The sequence below is a fragment of the Primulina tabacum genome, chromosome 7 (assembly GCF_025594145.1).
Source record: "Primulina tabacum isolate GXHZ01 chromosome 7, ASM2559414v2, whole genome shotgun sequence".
NCBI classification, from domain to species: Eukaryota; Viridiplantae; Streptophyta; class Magnoliopsida; order Lamiales; family Gesneriaceae; genus Primulina; species Primulina tabacum.
The window spans coordinates 41,587,158-41,605,955 of NC_134556.1; the positions used below are offsets into that span (position 1 = coordinate 41,587,158).

General features: G+C 34.5%; 2 protein-coding genes across 3 annotated transcripts; both read right to left on the reverse strand.

Annotated features, from left to right (window-relative positions):
* Positions 1-1,848: 1,848 nt before the first annotated feature.
* LOC142552240 (long chain acyl-CoA synthetase 4-like) lies at positions 1,849-10,506 on the reverse strand. Its single transcript, XM_075661940.1, has 19 exons — positions 10,219-10,506; positions 9,095-9,158; positions 8,860-8,949; positions 8,348-8,404; positions 8,185-8,233; positions 7,944-8,020; positions 7,651-7,690; positions 7,464-7,558; positions 6,214-6,381; positions 5,964-6,074; positions 5,800-5,887; positions 5,528-5,594; positions 4,772-4,847; positions 4,565-4,682; positions 3,605-3,850; positions 3,381-3,520; positions 2,843-3,025; positions 2,570-2,689; positions 1,849-2,179 (listed from the first exon to the last, which is right to left on the reverse strand). Exons 1-19 carry the CDS (start codon positions 10,368-10,370, stop codon positions 2,144-2,146), a joined length of 1,977 nt encoding a protein of 658 aa, XP_075518055.1. The 5' UTR covers positions 10,371-10,506; the 3' UTR covers positions 1,849-2,143.
* A 2,561-nt stretch (positions 10,507-13,067) lies between these two features.
* Positions 13,068-17,141, reverse strand: LOC142552241 (mitochondrial inner membrane protein OXA1-like). 2 transcript variants are annotated; one of them, XM_075661941.1, is made up of 9 exons: positions 16,436-17,139; positions 15,807-15,897; positions 15,022-15,069; positions 14,810-14,868; positions 14,500-14,575; positions 14,253-14,384; positions 13,811-13,918; positions 13,622-13,676; positions 13,068-13,532 (listed from the first exon to the last, which is right to left on the reverse strand). In XM_075661941.1, the coding sequence occupies exons 1-9, from the start codon at positions 16,921-16,923 to the stop codon at positions 13,282-13,284; spliced, it is 1,308 nt and encodes a 435-aa protein (XP_075518056.1). In that variant the 5' UTR covers positions 16,924-17,139; the 3' UTR covers positions 13,068-13,281. The 2 variants fall into 2 exon arrangements, with proteins under 2 accessions (XP_075518056.1, XP_075518057.1); XM_075661942.1 differs by lacking the exon at positions 13,622-13,676 and having other exon boundaries at positions 13,068-13,558; positions 16,436-17,141.
* Between the last annotated feature and the right edge of the window lie 1,657 nt (positions 17,142-18,798).

Sequence of the window (18,798 nt, forward strand, 5' to 3'; positions counted from 1 at the left end):
AAAGAGTCTAGTCTGAGATATGGAGTCATGAGTTGATTGACGATTTTATATTGATTATGTTTCAGATTTTGATACATGTTACTGATATATGTTACATGCTTTTACATTGTTTATATGATTGCATGTTTCGTTGATTTATACTGGGATATATTTCTCACCGGTGTTATCCGGCTGTTGTCGTGTTTGTATGTGTGCATGGCAACAGGTGGGACATGATCAGGGTCGAGGAGATGATGAGAGATCGTGATTAGAGTGGAGACTACGGACTTTGACATTGCTGTAGATAAGATTCAGCACTTGATAATTAGTTGTTGAACCTTAGTTTAAATTTGATGTTTGTTGTACAAGACTTGTACTTTTATATTGATATGTATATTAGATTGAATACCATTACGTTCCGCAATTTAAAAAAAAAAAATTTAGACCCTCTTTATTGTAATTGATTAAATTGTCCCAATGATGATTAAGTATATGATTAGCGTCCGGGTCCTCACAGACTACGTACGGTTTCAGAGAGTGATCACCTATGATATATAATATCATTTAGATCAGTAAAATTTAAACAAGATTCGGTGTAGTAAATGATGATATATTCTGAAGAATATGCGTGGCTACACATTTTTGTTTTTACAAGGATCTGGACTCCATTTTTGGCTATCTTGTACCTAAGGATCTTGAAGTGGCAAGAACTCCTTGTACACGCCAGCCGTTGCAGTTTAAGATGCTTCCTCCTGCAGCTTCTATTCTCTGCTTCTCATCTGGTCGGTCCGGCTAATATAATCCAATTTTTGAAAAAAAAAAAAGATTATGTGAAGCACGAATTATGAATCTCCAAATGAAACATATATAATATCAAATAATATTAAAATATATGTGAATCTTGGGAAACATAATAGACAGGGTCATATATAGCCCCAGACGACATAATAGGAAGTATTCTTCACTAGCATACTAGAGTGAATTAAAACAGAAATATCTATAATACATAATTTTTTTTAAAAAAAAACTTTATCTGACTAGAAAGAACTGAGAAATTTTGAGATAAAATAGAAAAAATTGGAGAAATACACGAAAATTATTAATAAACTTAATCTATCAAAGGTATATAACAAATATTATGTTGGGATAAAATTATATTAACATTTTTTTACACAATGACACACTAAATTAGTTATAGTAGATCTCTGGTAAGACGGTCTCATGAATCATTATTTGTGAGACATGTCAACCCTACCGATAGTCACAACAAAAAATAATACTCTTAGCATAAAAAATAATATTTTTTCATGGATAACTCAAATAAAAGATCCGTAACACAAAATACGACCTGTGAGACCGTCTCACACAAGTTTTTGTCAATTAATTAGTTAATATGAGATTCTTAAATATTATAGTAAAATAATTAATATATACACACACACATTATAATAACTACATGTATTAACTATATAAGTCATGATATAATTTTATATTTTCTGAAAAACGTTTGTAAAAACTAAGAGAAAAAAGGATCAATTAGTTCGATCCATGTTGGATCTAAATAATAAAAATAAAACTAAGTCTAGATATATATTATGCTGTTTTATATCATAACAAACTAAAATCGGAAAAATAAATATAAATAAATAATAATAATTGAGTGAAAAGAAAATTGATAGAAAAATTTATTTATTTGGATTTTTTCCCCAATAAAAAAATTTAAGATGTGATAAAATGGAAATTGAAAAATAAATTTTTTTTAAAAAAAAACTGAGAGTTGTATTAGAGGCAAACTCCTTTCTAACCACAAACTATGTGTCGCTCTACCCGCAGACTCATCAAATATAATGCATTTAAATAAACATAAAATAAATAAACAGATTGCAATTCTTTTCACGTTGTTACTCGAAAATTAAGGAACGAAGAGTATTAGAACGACAACATAACAAAAGGAAAATGATAAAGTTGTATTGAATTATGAACCAGACACAAACAATAGATTTCAGACGAACTAACATCTAGCCCATTTTCATTGTTCTGACTCAACATTTTCTTCACTCAGCTGGGAACAAAAGCTTACCAAACGAAAACGAGAACGAAAAATTTATGGCGGGAGCAAATTCTTTAAGGTGGTTATCTGCGGATGTATCTTGGAGGAGCCTGTTTATTTCCCACTTTTGTACATGTTGTTGATGATGTCCTGCATAAGAAGATCCGATGTTATTGGGAGGGTTACATGAATAATCTCCCAAGAGCCACGACGATTGGAGACATTTTTTTCCCCATAAATCCACTCCTTGTAGCAAATAGCAAACAAAAGGCATTCGTAAATTGAACACGAGCGACACATTGTAAGATAAAGTTGATGTTCGAGGTTGCAAACAAGGGGTGGAGCCATATTGAAGAGGAAAATATCTCAATTGCTCAGGGTACAAAATAACAAATTTCGATGTTTGGTTCTATATCTTAATGGCACTCCGATCCACGTCACTCTATGTTAATTGTTCCAATAAGATACCACTAATGGTAGCAAAAAGTTTAAAAGACAAACTACGGGAACAAAAGCATATTACAATCAAAGATTACTGACCTGGTAGTACTTGAGCATCTGGGGCCTTTTCATCTTAAAAGTTGGAGTGATGAGGTCTCGTTCCATATCAAATGGTACCGGATCAAGGTGCACAGCTTTAATAAATTCAAAACCCTTCAACTGCAAGAAGAAAATAACAGGCAGGGTTTAGGAACAACGAGAAAATTTTCAGCAGTTGGCCGGTGATGGTACACGAGGCAACCAAAACTGATTGAAAATGTTAAGAGCTTAAATGTTTTGGTAAATAAAGAAGTAGCTAGAGAAAAGAAAAACCTTCTTTTCTTTTGCAACCCTTGTGAGTTCCCCAAGAAAGTATTCTTTTACTTCAACATTTTCACAGAGGGAACCAAAATCACCAGATATACCAGCCTTTTCAGCCCATTGCTCCAATGCTTCCTTGTTTGGGTTGATTATTGCAATAAGAAAAGACTCAAAGCTGTTACCATAAATCCATACCTGCAGTTCAAATTATAAGCAATTTGTGACATGTACAACAGCAAAGCACCAATAGAAGAAGTGAAAATTCAGTAGAAGAAAAAAGTAAACAAAAATCAAACAAATTTACATTCAAGAATAACATGACATCGAAGAGTCCAAAATTAATAAGTCGTGATGTCAAAGAGAGAATGTAGAGGAGGTCTGCTGCGGCCATTCCAACTCATAGCTAATGTTTCTCAAACTATTGCAGGCATTTACTCTAAAGTGAATGGAGTGTGAGAATTAACTTCTTTTGGCATGTCATTAAAATCCCAACCTCACAGAGGACAAGATATTAGGATACATCAAACCCAACAAAACTGCTAACACATACCGAGTCAATATCTGGAACCAGACCATAGATATTTTCCAAGTTCTCCACAGCAACATATTCTCCTTGTGAGAGCTTAAAAATGTTCTTCTTGCGATCAATAATTTTCAAGCTTCCATCCGGTCGCCATTCGCCAATATCTCCTGACAAAGCAGAGTTTCATCAAAATTAGATGTCATACATCACATGCTAGACCTGAAATCAATTCCAAAATGGTAAGGAATAACCTGTGTGAAACCAGCCATCAATTAAGACCTCCTTGGTAAGGTCTTCCCGCTTGAAGTAGCCTGAAAATAAAGTATCCCCCTGTATGCATACTTCTCCACGCGGAATTCTTGAGACAGCATCATACCCCATTTCAGGAACAGATTCTAGGCAAACATCCACATTGGGTACGGGAGGACCCACAGTGCCTAGCATATTAATCTCATTTGGAATTGAAACAAAAGTACCAGCACAAGTTTCTGTCAAACCTACATCCCCAAAAAAATTAACACAAAGAAGAGGTCAGGAAGATCAAGAAAAAAAAATTACACATAAATGAATAATTTCTGGGTTAAGAAAGTAATAAAAAAAACACGAAAATGCATCAAAGTTGAATTGACAAAACCTAAAATTCAATCCAAAATATATTAGATTGATAAAAGCAACTCCCCCTCCACAATTATTTTTTATTTTATTTATATCATGGAACATTAAAATGAGGATTCGACATGAACATGAGCGTGTGCAGCCTCCATAAACTAGTGGATATGATTAACAAACATTTTCAAGTTAATTATCGGTAAATTTTCCAGTTGAAGTTTTAAAGCCAAATGATTGGATGAAAATATATCATTCATAATGTCAACAAAAGTAATGGAAAAAACGGGTTACTTTTTAGGGGAGAGAATGAAAAGGTAAGATGAAATCTTCACAGAAAACAACGCATCCAATCACAAATGGCTAGCCCAATCTATGAACAAATAAAGACAGTTCATATGCCAGATGAACCAAATGCTTTAAAATGGTAAACTGAAGTATTGACAGAAAACAATGCATCCAATCACAAATTGCCAGTCTAATCTATAAACAAATAAAGACTGTTCATATGCATATGTCGAATGAACCAAATACTTTAAACCGTGAATCGTTCAAAAACACAAAACTGGGTTGCTAACAAGTTTCACAGCGTGATTGAAAAATACCATATCCCTGAAGAACATGACAACATGACACCACTTGCAGAAACTCTTCCACATGTGATGCAAGAGGTGCAGCTCCAGATAAAATAATTCTTACGTTTCCCCCTAAGCCTTGTTTTACCTAGAAAAGCATGTCAGAACAGCGCAGTCACACTCTTGTGAAAATTCGAATAGTATATACAAAAGGCCAACGTGCATGATGTTGATTACTTTCTTGAAAACAACTTTGTCACAGAGTGGAGATGCCTCTGTGTGTTTACTGCCCTTCTTCATACTACGTAGCTTTCTGCAAAAAATTTGGCATATTGCCAAAATATTGAAAGTCAAGAAGTTAGATGTCATGCCTCACAACAATAATATGCAATTAAAATACCGAAGGAAGATCAATCATGAAGAAGCGTAACATTGTATTAAACTGTAATACGAAACCCATAGTATAATTGATCTGTTCAATCTCACTCTCCCTAGCAGAATGCTAGTAACTCACCCAACAAGAAATATAACTGGATGTCTTCTCAATCCGACCCCTCTCACATTTTATATCCTCCCCTCACGTGTTTTTCCCTTCACCTTCCTAACATACACATTGATAATCTTGGGCTTGGGCCATTCTTTGTCAGTAATGGGGCCCACTGAATTTGGAATGATCGGACCCAATGGGTCTGGGTTCATAACATTAGATCCCATTTTCAGCCATGGTCTACACCGAGAAGATGAATATCTCAGCTTCAAAACAGGCTAAACCAGGGGATCGGGGCTCCGAAAGGTCAAATTGCTAATGATATAGTCAAAGCTATCATGATGGATGTCAAGAACGGTTTGTTCAACTAAAAAATGATGCAACATTTCTCAAGAAGACAGCAAGAAAAGAAACATTTGGACAAAATGCAGCTCAAGCTCATCTATAGCTAACCTCCATAACTTTTTCCCCTACCAAGAGTACAGTGAAATTGCCGATAAACTTACAAAGAGTAAGCAAAATTAAACATGGTTTGCTTAATGAATCCCCCAGACGAAATTTTCTGTTGCAAACCTGAAATAGAAAGATAAGTTACAACATAACCAAGACTGACTTGAGAGCTTAATTATGAATCACGGAGACGATTGAATTATTTCTTCAATATTGACCATTTCTCAGGAATTATATCGACTTTACAGTCTTGAAATTTTGAAGATACAAAAGGGTGCAACATTAAACTCTTAGTAATCAAGATATATCACGAATAATGGAACCAAACCTGAATAAATTCTATCTAAAACCCGAGGAACTGCACAAAAGATAGTGGGTTTCAACTCTCCGATATCTTCTATTAATAACTTAACATCCTGCAGACACGCAATAGCATAAAATGTAACTCGAGTTCTCTATTATCTAACACTTGGATGATAAACAAAATCTTACCCCACGCCAGAATCCAATTGAAGCCCCATGATTGATCATACACTCTTCAATGATACGATCAAAGATGTGTGCCAAGGGAAGGTACGAAAGATATACATCTTTGACAGTCAACTACAGGAAAAAAAATTTGTGATTCAATCAAATTTAATTGATTGTTTGATGCCTACCACATATCATGCCATCAATGAATTTTTTTTATCTTGCGTGAATTATCATCAAAACAAGTAAAAACAAATAGATGGGCACTCACCGCTTCATTAACACTCTTTAGAAGATGCTGCACTCCAGCTATCATAGCAACAATGCTGTTGTTGGAAATCATAACACCCTTAGGGTCACCAGTAGTTCCACTAGTATACATAATCGTACAAATGTCAGTTTTCTTTTTCACGGGAAGATCGAAGTGCTTATTTGCGCCCTGTACAAAGAAAAGTAACAAAATAATATGTTGGGTAACTAACGTAGGATAACATCAGGTGAATGCATGAAATGAGTCAAATGACACAGAGAGAATATTGATGGCTCTGTTCATATCAATAGGAATTGAGTCCAATCATTAAATAAGTGAATGAGCTAAACAATGACACTAAAATACAGACATTCCGGGTAGCTAAATATATAATGACAACACATCATGTAACAGACAACAATCGTAAAACTGGATTTCAATTATCCACCTTTTCACAAACAAATTTACCCTGCTTGCAAGCTTCTCGAAACGGTTTTTTAAACATGCCAAACTTGGATTTATCAATCTCAGGCTGGTTCAAGTAGTTTTTCAGATACATCACAAGCTCCATTCATGAGCTTTGGATTGATTTTTTTATGAATTAATGTATTTATTGTGTTTGGATTAAACAATGTAGAATATTTTTTGTTAGTGGTATCCTTAGACCCTTGATTCTGTTCGTTTTCCATAACTTAGACACGGAATTTATCAGTTCTTAAATTCATAAAGCCAGCGTCCCAACTCCATATCGTGTCATGATCAGCAGATTAGAACGGGAAAGTAACATGTGGTTGCCATTACATTTCTCCTTATTAATATAACCGACAGTTGTGCATTCCCTCAAGTACCAGTGGCCCGAATGAAGTTTATGGCAATAAATATTTGGAATCCCAAGTAGGTATTCAAGAAGCCTCTAGCTTGATGTATGGTATTTGCAGAGACAGATAGATATCAGAGATACATTTGACATTTGTATAAAATCCTATATGAAATTAGAAGATGCGGTTGGTTCTGAGGGTTTAAATTTTTTTAGCAGCATACACTGGGCATAACAAAGAGATAAACTACAAAGATCTCTTTCTAAATATATAGCATAAGATATTTCTTCCTCGAGTAAAACACTGAGATAGATTACTTCACTGATAAAAATGAAGTTGAGCAGAAAATATTAACCAAGCTGTTTTATGTTGACCAGTATCTACACAGTGTAAAGCAAGTCCAAATAAAATATCACAAAGGATGTACCCATAACAAAAAATCAGCAGGCTTACCAGTGACAGAAATTCATCCCAAGAATAAATAGCCACACCAAACTTTTCAGCCTCTTCCTTTTGCTGAGAAGTGACTTTCCCGAAACTCACAATTGCTGAAGTTGAGGATGCAAAATAATAAATTCACCACCTTTATTTGAACCGATAACCATTAGTCCCAAGAAATTTGACTTGACCGCATACTTACTTCTCAAATACTTTGATGAATGTGAACAAGTTTTCAACAGCTGCAAAAAAAATAATAAAGGGTCGCATTCAGTTGCATGATTCCATATCCACAGGTCTCATGATTCAATTATTCACAGTCAAGGGCCAAAGCCACATCTTCTTTAAATGCCTCTAAAAGTGCTCAAGCCTCACAAGAGATATAACACCAAAATTATTTATTAACACAAATGGATAAACAGACATAGGTAAAACTTTCCCACAGAATGTCTAAGAAACTCAATAATTCCATGTCCTAACTTCTAAAAACTGTACCTCAGAAATTTTTTTCTCCTCCACAAAAGTAAGAGTAACTTCAGCATGGCATATGATGAATTCCACAGCCCCAGCACCTAAACCAGGTAAGAGCAAAAAACAAATCTCACAGTAACAACTGGACTTAGTTCTTTCATTTAAAAAACAGAATACTGCAAAAGCCTATGAGCTGGTAGACGCTTCATTTTCAAGGCACAAAATGAACTGCACAAACAAATGAAACAATAGGAATGATACATACCTAATGTGTCATATAAAGGGACACAATAAAGTCCATGAGCATTACAGGCCTGCAGCGATTTTTATCATATGACAGGAAAATAAAAAACTTAAATTGTATAGTATGCTTACAAGCTTGAAGGCATGAATCCAGAAAGGGCATAAAAATAGAATCAAGGAAGTACCTCCATACTCATAATCCACTCGGGACAATTAGCACCAAAAATTCCACATCGCCCACCCTGAGATTGTTAGTCGGTTAATTGGTCAGTGTGAATGACATTGTTCAAAAATGTAACTTCGAATCATGGAATTACACATAAACAGAAGCAGGGGTGAAAAAAGTTTAAACTGCATGAATTCATGAAGTGTGATTAAAAAGGTGGGCACACGGGGAGGCGTGGTATACAATTTGCTATTAATTTCAGTCATGAAAGACTACTCTGTATTTAGGAAGCAAAGGTTGAAGTGTGGACCTAAAGTGATCTGATTAAGACAGTTAATCGGTTGGAAACTAATGCCAATTGAAACAAACTCGGGTATCACATTTTAAGGAGCTTATCGGAGTAGTATCACCAATATTGGAAACCAATTTCATCGAGAAATATGATAAAAAATCGAACAAGACTGGATTTAACATGGAGCTTCATGACAATAATAATAAAGATTCATGAAAATAAAAGATGGCAAGCCTTACTTCCTCCAAGCCACAGCTACGGATGGAATTCCCAACTTGCAGCACTATGTTGTATACTTCTTTGTAAGTAAGCCACACATATTTTCCAGGCTTGTGAAGCAGATATAGTACAATGATTAGCCAAGAGATCATCACAATGTTAAAACTAATAGAACAGAAGAAATATCAGATGAAAGATGAATTTGATGACAGTACACATGATCCCCAAATAATCATCATTACAATGAAATTGTACCTTCCCGCTGACAATTTCACGACGGCCAAGCATTCGATTGTTGGGATATTTCTCAACTGATAGACTGTGACATGGACAAAGAAAATAAAGATGAAAAAGATATCTGGGAAATCAAAATTTCAAGCAGAGCCCAGAATATACGAAGCATGGACTCTCCAAGAGCTCATATACCAGTCACTTTTATGAGCTGACCACTTCCCACATTATATTTTAATTGCATCACCTCGTGAATTGTTTGTATTCAACAAAATCTTAACGATCTCATTTTTCAAACATTCCTTTCGAATTTTAAAATATGAAACTATTACACTTGCGTATAGGAATTTTCCAACATGATAAATAATAGCTCATTAAAATATGAAAGAAAATATATTAGGTAGTCCGGTGTGGTTGAAGTAACACCCTAGCAGGTGTCAGGTAGAGAGTAATAAGAAGAACGTAAATTTTTTGGAGCTGCCTGTTTCCTTCATCCCGTTCTTTTGTTGCACATGAGCACGTACAGACGTCATTCTATAGACGAAACGTACCTAAATGTCTTGATAATATTTGGAAAACAAAATTTACACCACCAAATCCAAAGGAAAGTAAAAAAACACGGACAGGCAAAAACAGGAATATGTTTAAAAAAAGGGTCATATGAGTGGACGTGTCAATTTCATAAAATTTGAACTATTTCTATAACTGTGGGGGCCAGATCACAGCTCTCAAACAAAATAATTACTGCTTTAAATCTTTTTAAAGTAATCAGATCCCATTGCATAGCAGCCACCCTTGTCATCGAATACGTCTTGAATCAAATCAACAAATAACTATTATTGAAAGAACTATAAATTAAATTTTAAAACAAAATCATTTGAGGAGACCATCTATAGCTGCGCCAATCGTCTCCCTGTCATAATTCAGGAGCGATAAAAAAAATCGACTTTTTGACTGCCGTTTCCAAACCATGCATAGACAGGCACAACCAAAAAAATTCACAAATACAACACTAACAGAAACCCTTCCAGCTTAAACCCCGATCTCCAAAGTAATGAATCAAATTAAACAATCTGCATCATGAAATGAACAATCTTCGGTTCATTCAGCTCAATTAAAAATATGCAAACCAAAAAAAAAAAGAATACCTGAAAATATCCCAGCAGCAGTCGAGCCCGGGAATCGGCGGCGGGAACCCATCCTTAGCAAAAATACTTCGACAAACCGGCCCCATCGACGGCTTCCCATCTTTTGCAGGCTTCGAAGGCGCCACCTCTACTATATATCTCTTCTCCGCCATCTCCTCAAACTATAAATACACAGAAAATGTACCCACAATTTCTACGTAAATCCGGGTTTCTATGGATTGAGAGATCGAAATGCGAGGATCGAATGGTAGCGCAGCGGTGTTTGACTTGGAGATTAAAAGGCAGAGGCAGAAATATATATATATTATATATACAATGAGTCACAGTTTTGACTTTGAGAATTAAACTACTCCAACAATCAGATTAAGATACCCTAAAACGTAAAAACAACCGACCAATCACCAAAAATTTTCTATTCATTTTCTTCTTCAACCATCTATGAAGTTAAATTTCAAGTTTTATTTTTTATTTTTATTTTTAACGTAGATCTCATATTTCGAGATCAAACGAAACGGAAACGAATTTCCGAATTACATTGTCTCCTCGATTATAATTTTTATCGGACAAATTAGGAGGGCTTATAAGTAGCCCACTCTATAATGTCACCCGCACTTGTGTATCGCGGTATGGGTATTGGTAGGAAACTAGTTTATATTATCTAACACTTATATATTAAATGCACATACATTAACTATTATAGATTGTTTATTTTTACACGAACATTTTTGTGAAATTATATTATGATAATTCCTCGTGAAAAAAGTATTAATTTTTATTTCAAAATATTAATTTTTATGTCAAATATAAATATAAATATAAATATAATTAACTCGTCTCACGACGTTATTTTTTTCATGGATGCAACGATGTTTTGAAAAAAATAGCTTATGGCCCATTTCGGTGAGGCATATTATATTTTAATATATTTTATAAAGATTTTATTGTAATAAAATAGCTGAAAATTAAAGCAAAATCTAGATATTTTACAGATGGGACGATAAATTACAAAAATCTCATTTGAAATGCTCTGTCATTAACCAAATATATTATCCAAAAATCCTACCAAACATGTTTTAAGTTACTATTCAATGTTGATTCGAAGCTCGAAAAATTTAAATTTTTTTGTTCGAGTTCGATTTGAATCAGGGCTCGGGTTCAACTTCGCCTCGAAAGATCGAACTTTTGCTCGAAAATAAATACTTTAAAGACTTGAAATCTATTTATTTTATATATATTTATATTATTTTATTAAATATCAAGGGAGCAGCTCAAGAACTATCAAACTATATAATTTGGACTCGAGTACGGTGAAAAAAATTTGAATATGTTCGAGTTCTGCTCAAAATCTATAAATTCAGATATGAATCAAATGTTTTTCGAGATGACCTAAAAAATTCGCAAATTAATTCGATTCATTTAAACCTTTAAGATCGCCCATAAATCCAATTAAATCCCATTAAAAATATTTCGAATATATATATATATATATATATATTTATTGTCATCATTTAATCTCTTCCAATATGTATCTACATAAATATAAAAATTGATTATTCATGACCTAATTTTTATTTAGACCATTAGATTGGGCTCTTTATTCAATCCATTAAACAAGACAGTCTATTTTTAATTTTTTATTAGAGTTTTTTTTCAATGCTCATAAATTCAACTAAATCCACAAAGATTAAAACTCGCAAAATTATCGGAAAATCTATAAATAAGTCATCTCAACTCATTTTAAAGTACGTTCTTCATTACCAGTCAAATGCTCTAGTTCTTTGAAATTTTTATTTTGCAAATACTGACTTAAGTATCGTTGTGTCTTAGTCGGACAATCTATCACTCAATTTGCTTAGTCATACATATAATAACCTACAAAGCAAACTCTCTGGACTTGTTCGAATATCAACTGGTCCTTGAATCTCCACATGCTAGCAGTTTTTTTCTCGTAGTGTAATATCAATTTTTGGTTATATCAAATATAATATACATAATAATTCTCGGTCAACCCAGCAATTTACATTTTCTCAAAAATATTCGAAACAATTAAAATTGTTGTTTCTCATTTACACCAAGAACGGGGCTTTAATTTCTGACTTCTTCCAAAGTACGAAAAGGTCAGCCTACTAATCTATAAAACTTAATGCCATTTTCAATGGCAGATGAAACACGTCCTTGAAAGTCTCGCCCGGGTGAATATTATGGACGAGGATGTTTCCGCGTGCAAGGATACGATCGTGTGGCTGAGTCTCGTGGGGAGACTTTTTCGCATGGTTAAGTGCTATTTTTTTTAAAAAAAAAAGATATTTTTTATAGATTAGATTAATCAATCTATTTATAAAATGGAAAAAAAATAATTTTAAATTATACAAGAATAATTGGGATGATCTCCGTGTATAATTTTTTTTCAATTCCGTCTAAGTTTTAAAATTTTAATTATGTAAAATGTTATGGTCGGAATAAGATATATTTAGTCGAACATCGAATTTCCGGTGACCAATTTGTGCCATTTGACTTGGTCTATATCATACAAGTCGTTTCTCGTCTCCCCTTATCACGAAGAGACGACTTAGAAAAATACTTGTTATTTGGATTTGACCCAAAAAAAATTTCCACGTACATGATGTCATTGATAGAAGCTTAGAAATTTTCTATTAGAAATAAAATTAGGAGCATACCATCTGTTTAACTTTCCATCAAATTATTGGTATCGTTACCTGAAAAACTGTATCCAAACGAAACGGGACCAAAAAAATTACCTAGCTCGAATACCCAATACCAATCAAAACCTATTTCACTTTATGTTTATTTTCATGTGAAATAGGAAGGCTAAGATAGATAAAGTCCTCTTAATTATTGAAAACCAATATCAATACCTCCAAAAAAATATACTCGCTTTTATATAAATTTATTGCTTCACAGTGGCATCTCATCTCCGGTTCCATGCATGTAGATTAACTACCCGTATGAGTATAAATTAAGATTATTTTTAAGTACATTCAAACATTCGATATGTCTATCAAGCTTTAGTGAACTTTGATCCAAAAAATCGCCCTTTTTTCATCACATGTTCTCGTCTTTCTTCCGTCCTTTAACTTCTTTCTCTAAGCTCTTAATCCGCTGGCTGAGCACCGATTGAGAAGCGATTTGTGGACTCGCAGGTAATTGTGACGAAACCCTACCGGATGAAGAGGCTGCTGCGTACTTCTTTACTACTTCAGAAAGTGAAAAACCTGGCTTTTGATCAATCAAAGGCTTCATCACGGGTATAATTGGCACGCCCAATAACTTTTTAACATCAGGCTTCTTTATCACTGAAACCAAAAGGATTCGTTTCACCCTGTAAAAAATACAAGAAACTGGAAGAAATATGAAATGATAATAGTGATATAACATGACTAACCTAAACCATAAGCGAGTGAAAACAAGTTGGAGGTAATCCAGTAGCAAAAAATAGCCTGTGTACCCATCAGATATAAACAAAAGATCAAGGTGGAGGGAAATCTTTACATTATGAGTGCCGGAAACAACAGGGGCGAGCTAATTTTAAAAATTCAATGCAAAAATTAATCTTATAAGCTAAAGCAATTACCTTCGGAAAACTTGCGGTTAAAGGAATTGTCAGTACGGCAAAGACCCTCGACACATTCTTGATGGTGTTAGCTGTAGGGTTGCCTTCTAATCCTTCTTGGGCATTGCACTATAAAGGGAGGGTCGATGAAAGATAAAGGAGAGAGACATGAAATCTGAGGATTCATATGCGAACAAATCATGTCCCCAATACCATAATTGCCACAGCAGTAGAGCAAAATCCACACACAAATTAAATTCTACTTTTAATCGCAATCACTAATCAGGGATGGTAATCTCCATTTTTTTTAACATACGGTACGAGATCCTTGGTTTCAGATTGAATGATCATGTGGAAAATTGAATTAATGTATAAAATAGTAAGCAAGAAAATTTCTTGAGCTCGTTACAACTTCAAATCATCAAGCAGAGACTGAAAAACATGGGAGAGAAAGGATGCTAACCTCCACTGTGATCCAAAATGTTAAAGCCGTCAAAACTGGAAGAATAAACAAGCTATCAGGAGTTGTCAAATCGGTAAACCACAATGCTCCTCCCTCTTTAAAAGATGGAACATTTTCTGACAAGTTTCTAATCTGCACATAGATACGGTCAAATGGTAATGAAGTTTTTATATATTTATATAGGGTCATTGAAATGGAAAGGAGACAGCATCATCTGTGCTATGGAGCATAAATAATGTCATCTTACAGCAAAGAAGAAACTGCAAAAGATGGGACCGGAAATAAGAAGTCCCTTTAAAGGGGTGAATGGAGTAACACCATACCTGCAACACAAAAAGATAAATCAATCCTAAGAATTAAGTCTTTATTGTGCATTGCTAATTTATTCATTTGAGAATGTTTGATTTCGCATATGCTGGCAACCGGCTCTCCTAAGGACCTAGATATTTAATCAAGTATAAGAAATATATTAATCCCTAACCACATAGAAGAGCAGAGAGCTCTAACGAGACATTTACGATGGCTCTCTCATTCAATAAAAATATAGAGCTACTTACTCCTTTAATAATTCTTTAATCCTTGCCTGACCATCAGCAACAGCATCAGGACTCATGTCCTGTGAAACAATCAACGAGTGTGACAATGGAAGCGTAATTATACAAGATGCCAGGATAGATAAACTAGTTTTTAAAGAATAAAACTCCATCAAAAAGCTGTTTATTGTTGATCAACGATATACTATAGCAAACAAGAGTCTGAGGAATCATACCTTATTTTGCATTTCTTCCTTAATCTCCTCCAATCGCGGCCGTAAAAGCTGCGCAAGAGTATGCAATACCATAAACGTGTCACCTTTCAAGAGATACAAAGAAATAAGTTGAACAATTGTCATATTTAGAGGACATGGCAGCATCTTAAGAACGCTCTGAAAGCAGGCAGGCGATGGCCCATGGCCAAACAAGTAGGATTTCTAACTTCTGGCCCATTGATCGTGTACTTGTTTTGAAATGTAATAGCATCAGATAGTGCTTTTAAGTAATTGCAGTGTTAGGTCCTGGAACCACCACGTAAGTTTGATCCATTGACCAAGAAACGAACTAGGTCTAAACCACAAACGGAGACAGGATGAAATAATAACAGCGGTTTAGGAATTCCATCACCCATGAGACCGAAACATGGTGTTGTGTCCTGAACTTTGCTATTGTTCCACAGTAATTTTTGCACATCCCGGAGTTTAGCATTCATTAGATAGAGCAAGTATTCTATCAAGAACTCAATTTTTTGTTTCCTCCCTCTCCTCTACTGCACAGAGTAAAAAATTTGGGGGAGATGGCAAGTAAATTCCATTTCACATAGTACCAAACTAAAATCTTATTTATCAGTCCACCCCCTTGTCACTCGTAACTATGGAGTAAATTGGATGGAGATTTCCATGATAAAGTATGCTGACACAAGTAAGAAAGATATAGACACTTCAATATGCCAGGTAGTGTCACGAAAAGCCGAATGAACAACAAAATGCAAATGAAAAGAATGTGCAGCTACGACCCTTACAGTTAATTTTGAAGTAGAAATCAGCTGATTTATCATAATAGGCAGCTGAAGCCCACGGATCAGAATAGTTGTCAATGCAATTGAAGCCCACCTAACACAATTTAAATTTTGAAGAGATCATCATCACTTAGCCAATCAACAACGCAAAGCACAACCAACCCAATTAAAATTCCAACTTACATTTCAAAGCAATCATAAGATTATTAATACGCCTTAAAAGGTCTCCTTTCCATCACATACAAAAGAGCAGCCACATGGGCCACATCGATAAAATGCTTAAAGTATGCGGCATTCACTCGTACTCAAAATCACACTTTCAATAATGAGTTCTTAAAATAAGTGGCAGCCATAAATGTCAAGAAAATTCTCAGAATTTCAATCAATAAAACTTTCCCATGATTACTAAAGTGTCTTCGACTAGTCCAGTCTTTCAATTTGCCACCTGCATTTGCTGGTTTTAAATAAAATTTCCCATGAAAGCCAAACTTCCATTTCTCTGTGCTATAGACCACACATTTACCATTAAAGTTGTAGTTTTGATTGTAATTATTTCCCTTGCGGCAGCTGTATTGCGCTAAATCTATGAGAAGGATAAAACTTTATAGTGTGTGAAATCTAAATGTCCTCACCAATTAAATCCCGTATGCATATGCACATAACCAATCAAGTACTGGAGCGCCGCCACAGGAAAGATCGAATCTGCCGCTACAGCTGCCACCTCATTCACCACCGGCGCCACCTGCGCAGCCAACTCCACAGCTTTATCCCCGAATGCATCAGCCACATCAGACATAATCTCAATATTATCAGCCGCTCCTTCTCCAACACCACCACTCGAGAAATTCCTGGCAACAGCAAACCCACAGCAGGCCGAAATCGTAAATTTATGATCTTGAAACATCTTTGTCGACCCATTAAGCTTTCCGAACCCATTTTCGCGACCGAAAAAACGTTGCTGAAAAAAATTTGGGATTCCATCGTTCCTGGAAGTGGCATTGGTATGCGATTCTTCAAGATCGTTCTCAGCACGATGAATATGTGAAAATGAGGGGGCGATTCGATCCCGCAGTTGATAAAACAGCTGTCCTCTAGCTGTGATGCTCCGCCTGTAGGCCATTTATTTTACCCCGACAAAACAGAGATTTAGTTTTTACGTTAATCGGTTAAAAGGGCTTTCTGATATCTACGAGCAGATTCCACATAGCTCACACAAAAGCGTGAAGCGATAAAATTAAGGGAAAAATGTTCCGAATTGCGGCATAGTGTGACGTTAGGGTTTTGGAATTGGGGGCTTTAGCCACCGCATTGAAGTTACGTCCCGTGAAATTCTCTCCAACTCATCTACACACTCATTTTTTTTTCAATAGTTAATGTTTTTAATTTTTAATAATTATTTATAATTTGATAATATGATGATAAATTATATCAATTTTGTAATATTTATTATTTATCGTATGTAATTTGTAATCTTTTAAACACACTAATTTCTATTTTTTAGCACAGTAATAATTTAATTTTGCTAATTATTAATTTATATTTATATATTTCAATTCAAAATATTAAAATTTTTACAATTTATATTTCAATAATTCAAGTGAATAATTATATTTATTTAATATTACATAATAAAAAAAATTACAAAATATATTATTTAATTAAACAAAATTATTTTAAAAAATAAAATAAATAATAAATAAATGTGACACATCTAGATTGACACCACCACCACGACATCACGCCACATTGGTGTTATGATCGAAGATGGTCTTAGCAAACTACTTCAAAAATTATTTTTCATGGCACGTTGATTTAACCCTCATTATGTATAATAATCAGGTAATTAATCATTCATTATTAACTTTCCATGCAATAAAATTTAGTTTTTTTTTTTTTTTTTGAAATTTTGGATTCCAGTGACTATAAATGCAATTAAATATAATGAAATAAGAAAGAACAAACATCTAATTCCGTTTACCAATTTTTTACAAAAGGTAATAATATATAATTAAGGTACATAGATCAAATTATCACTAATATTTTATGGAGTAGGTCTCTTGTGAGACGGTCTCACGAATCTGTATATGTAAGACAGGTCAAACATACCGATATTCACAATAAAAAATAATATTCTTAGTATAAAAAGTAAAACTTTTTCCAGGATGACCCAAATAAGATATTCGTCTCATACAATATGTCACGTGAGACCGTCTCACACAATATTTTTTGCGTATTTTATGTTCACAATGCAAATTACGTAATGGGAAGTTATAATTATCATTTATACGTAATTATTACGGATATGAATATAAACTCAAGAAATCACAAAGATTTGTTGTGCTTATAGATTGATTTCGACGCAGAATTGAACCGGTTAATATGGGGACTTATGATCAAACTCAACCCCAAAAATTAATTCAAGGAAGAAGGATTGTCGAAATCTATGAAAATTTATCTAACAACTAACATAATAATACAAATTCCAGAACTATTGAAAATGAGTAGCGATTCGATTCCCCGCAACTCCATTTTTCCCCAAGTCCGTCCATTTTCTCTCTCCTAGTTTCGTGTTTCTATGCATTTACACGTATAAAATGTTGGAATTTTGATTCTTAATGAATGAAAATTAAGCAAATAAATCAATGTGTTTGATTGGAAAAATTCGAAACGAAAAACGAAGCTTAATGAACGAATATTAAGTTCGGTGGTTCTGAATAAAACTCGAAAGAGTTTATCAAATGTTGAAAGGAACTTGAAACGAGTATTCGGAACAAGTAAGGGACGGAAACGAAAAAAAAAAATCGGTGAACAGTGATGAACAGTAGCAGTCGCGCACCCGCGCACGGATCTGCGCGCAGGTGCGCGAGCCTGCCAGTGGCAGGCGTGCACCCGCGCACAGACGCGTCCCTTCGAGTTTTTCTGACATTTTTTCATTCCTTTGGCATTGTTTGATGCTTGTGATCAGTTACAAGGGCCAAAGGACACCCCTATGAAT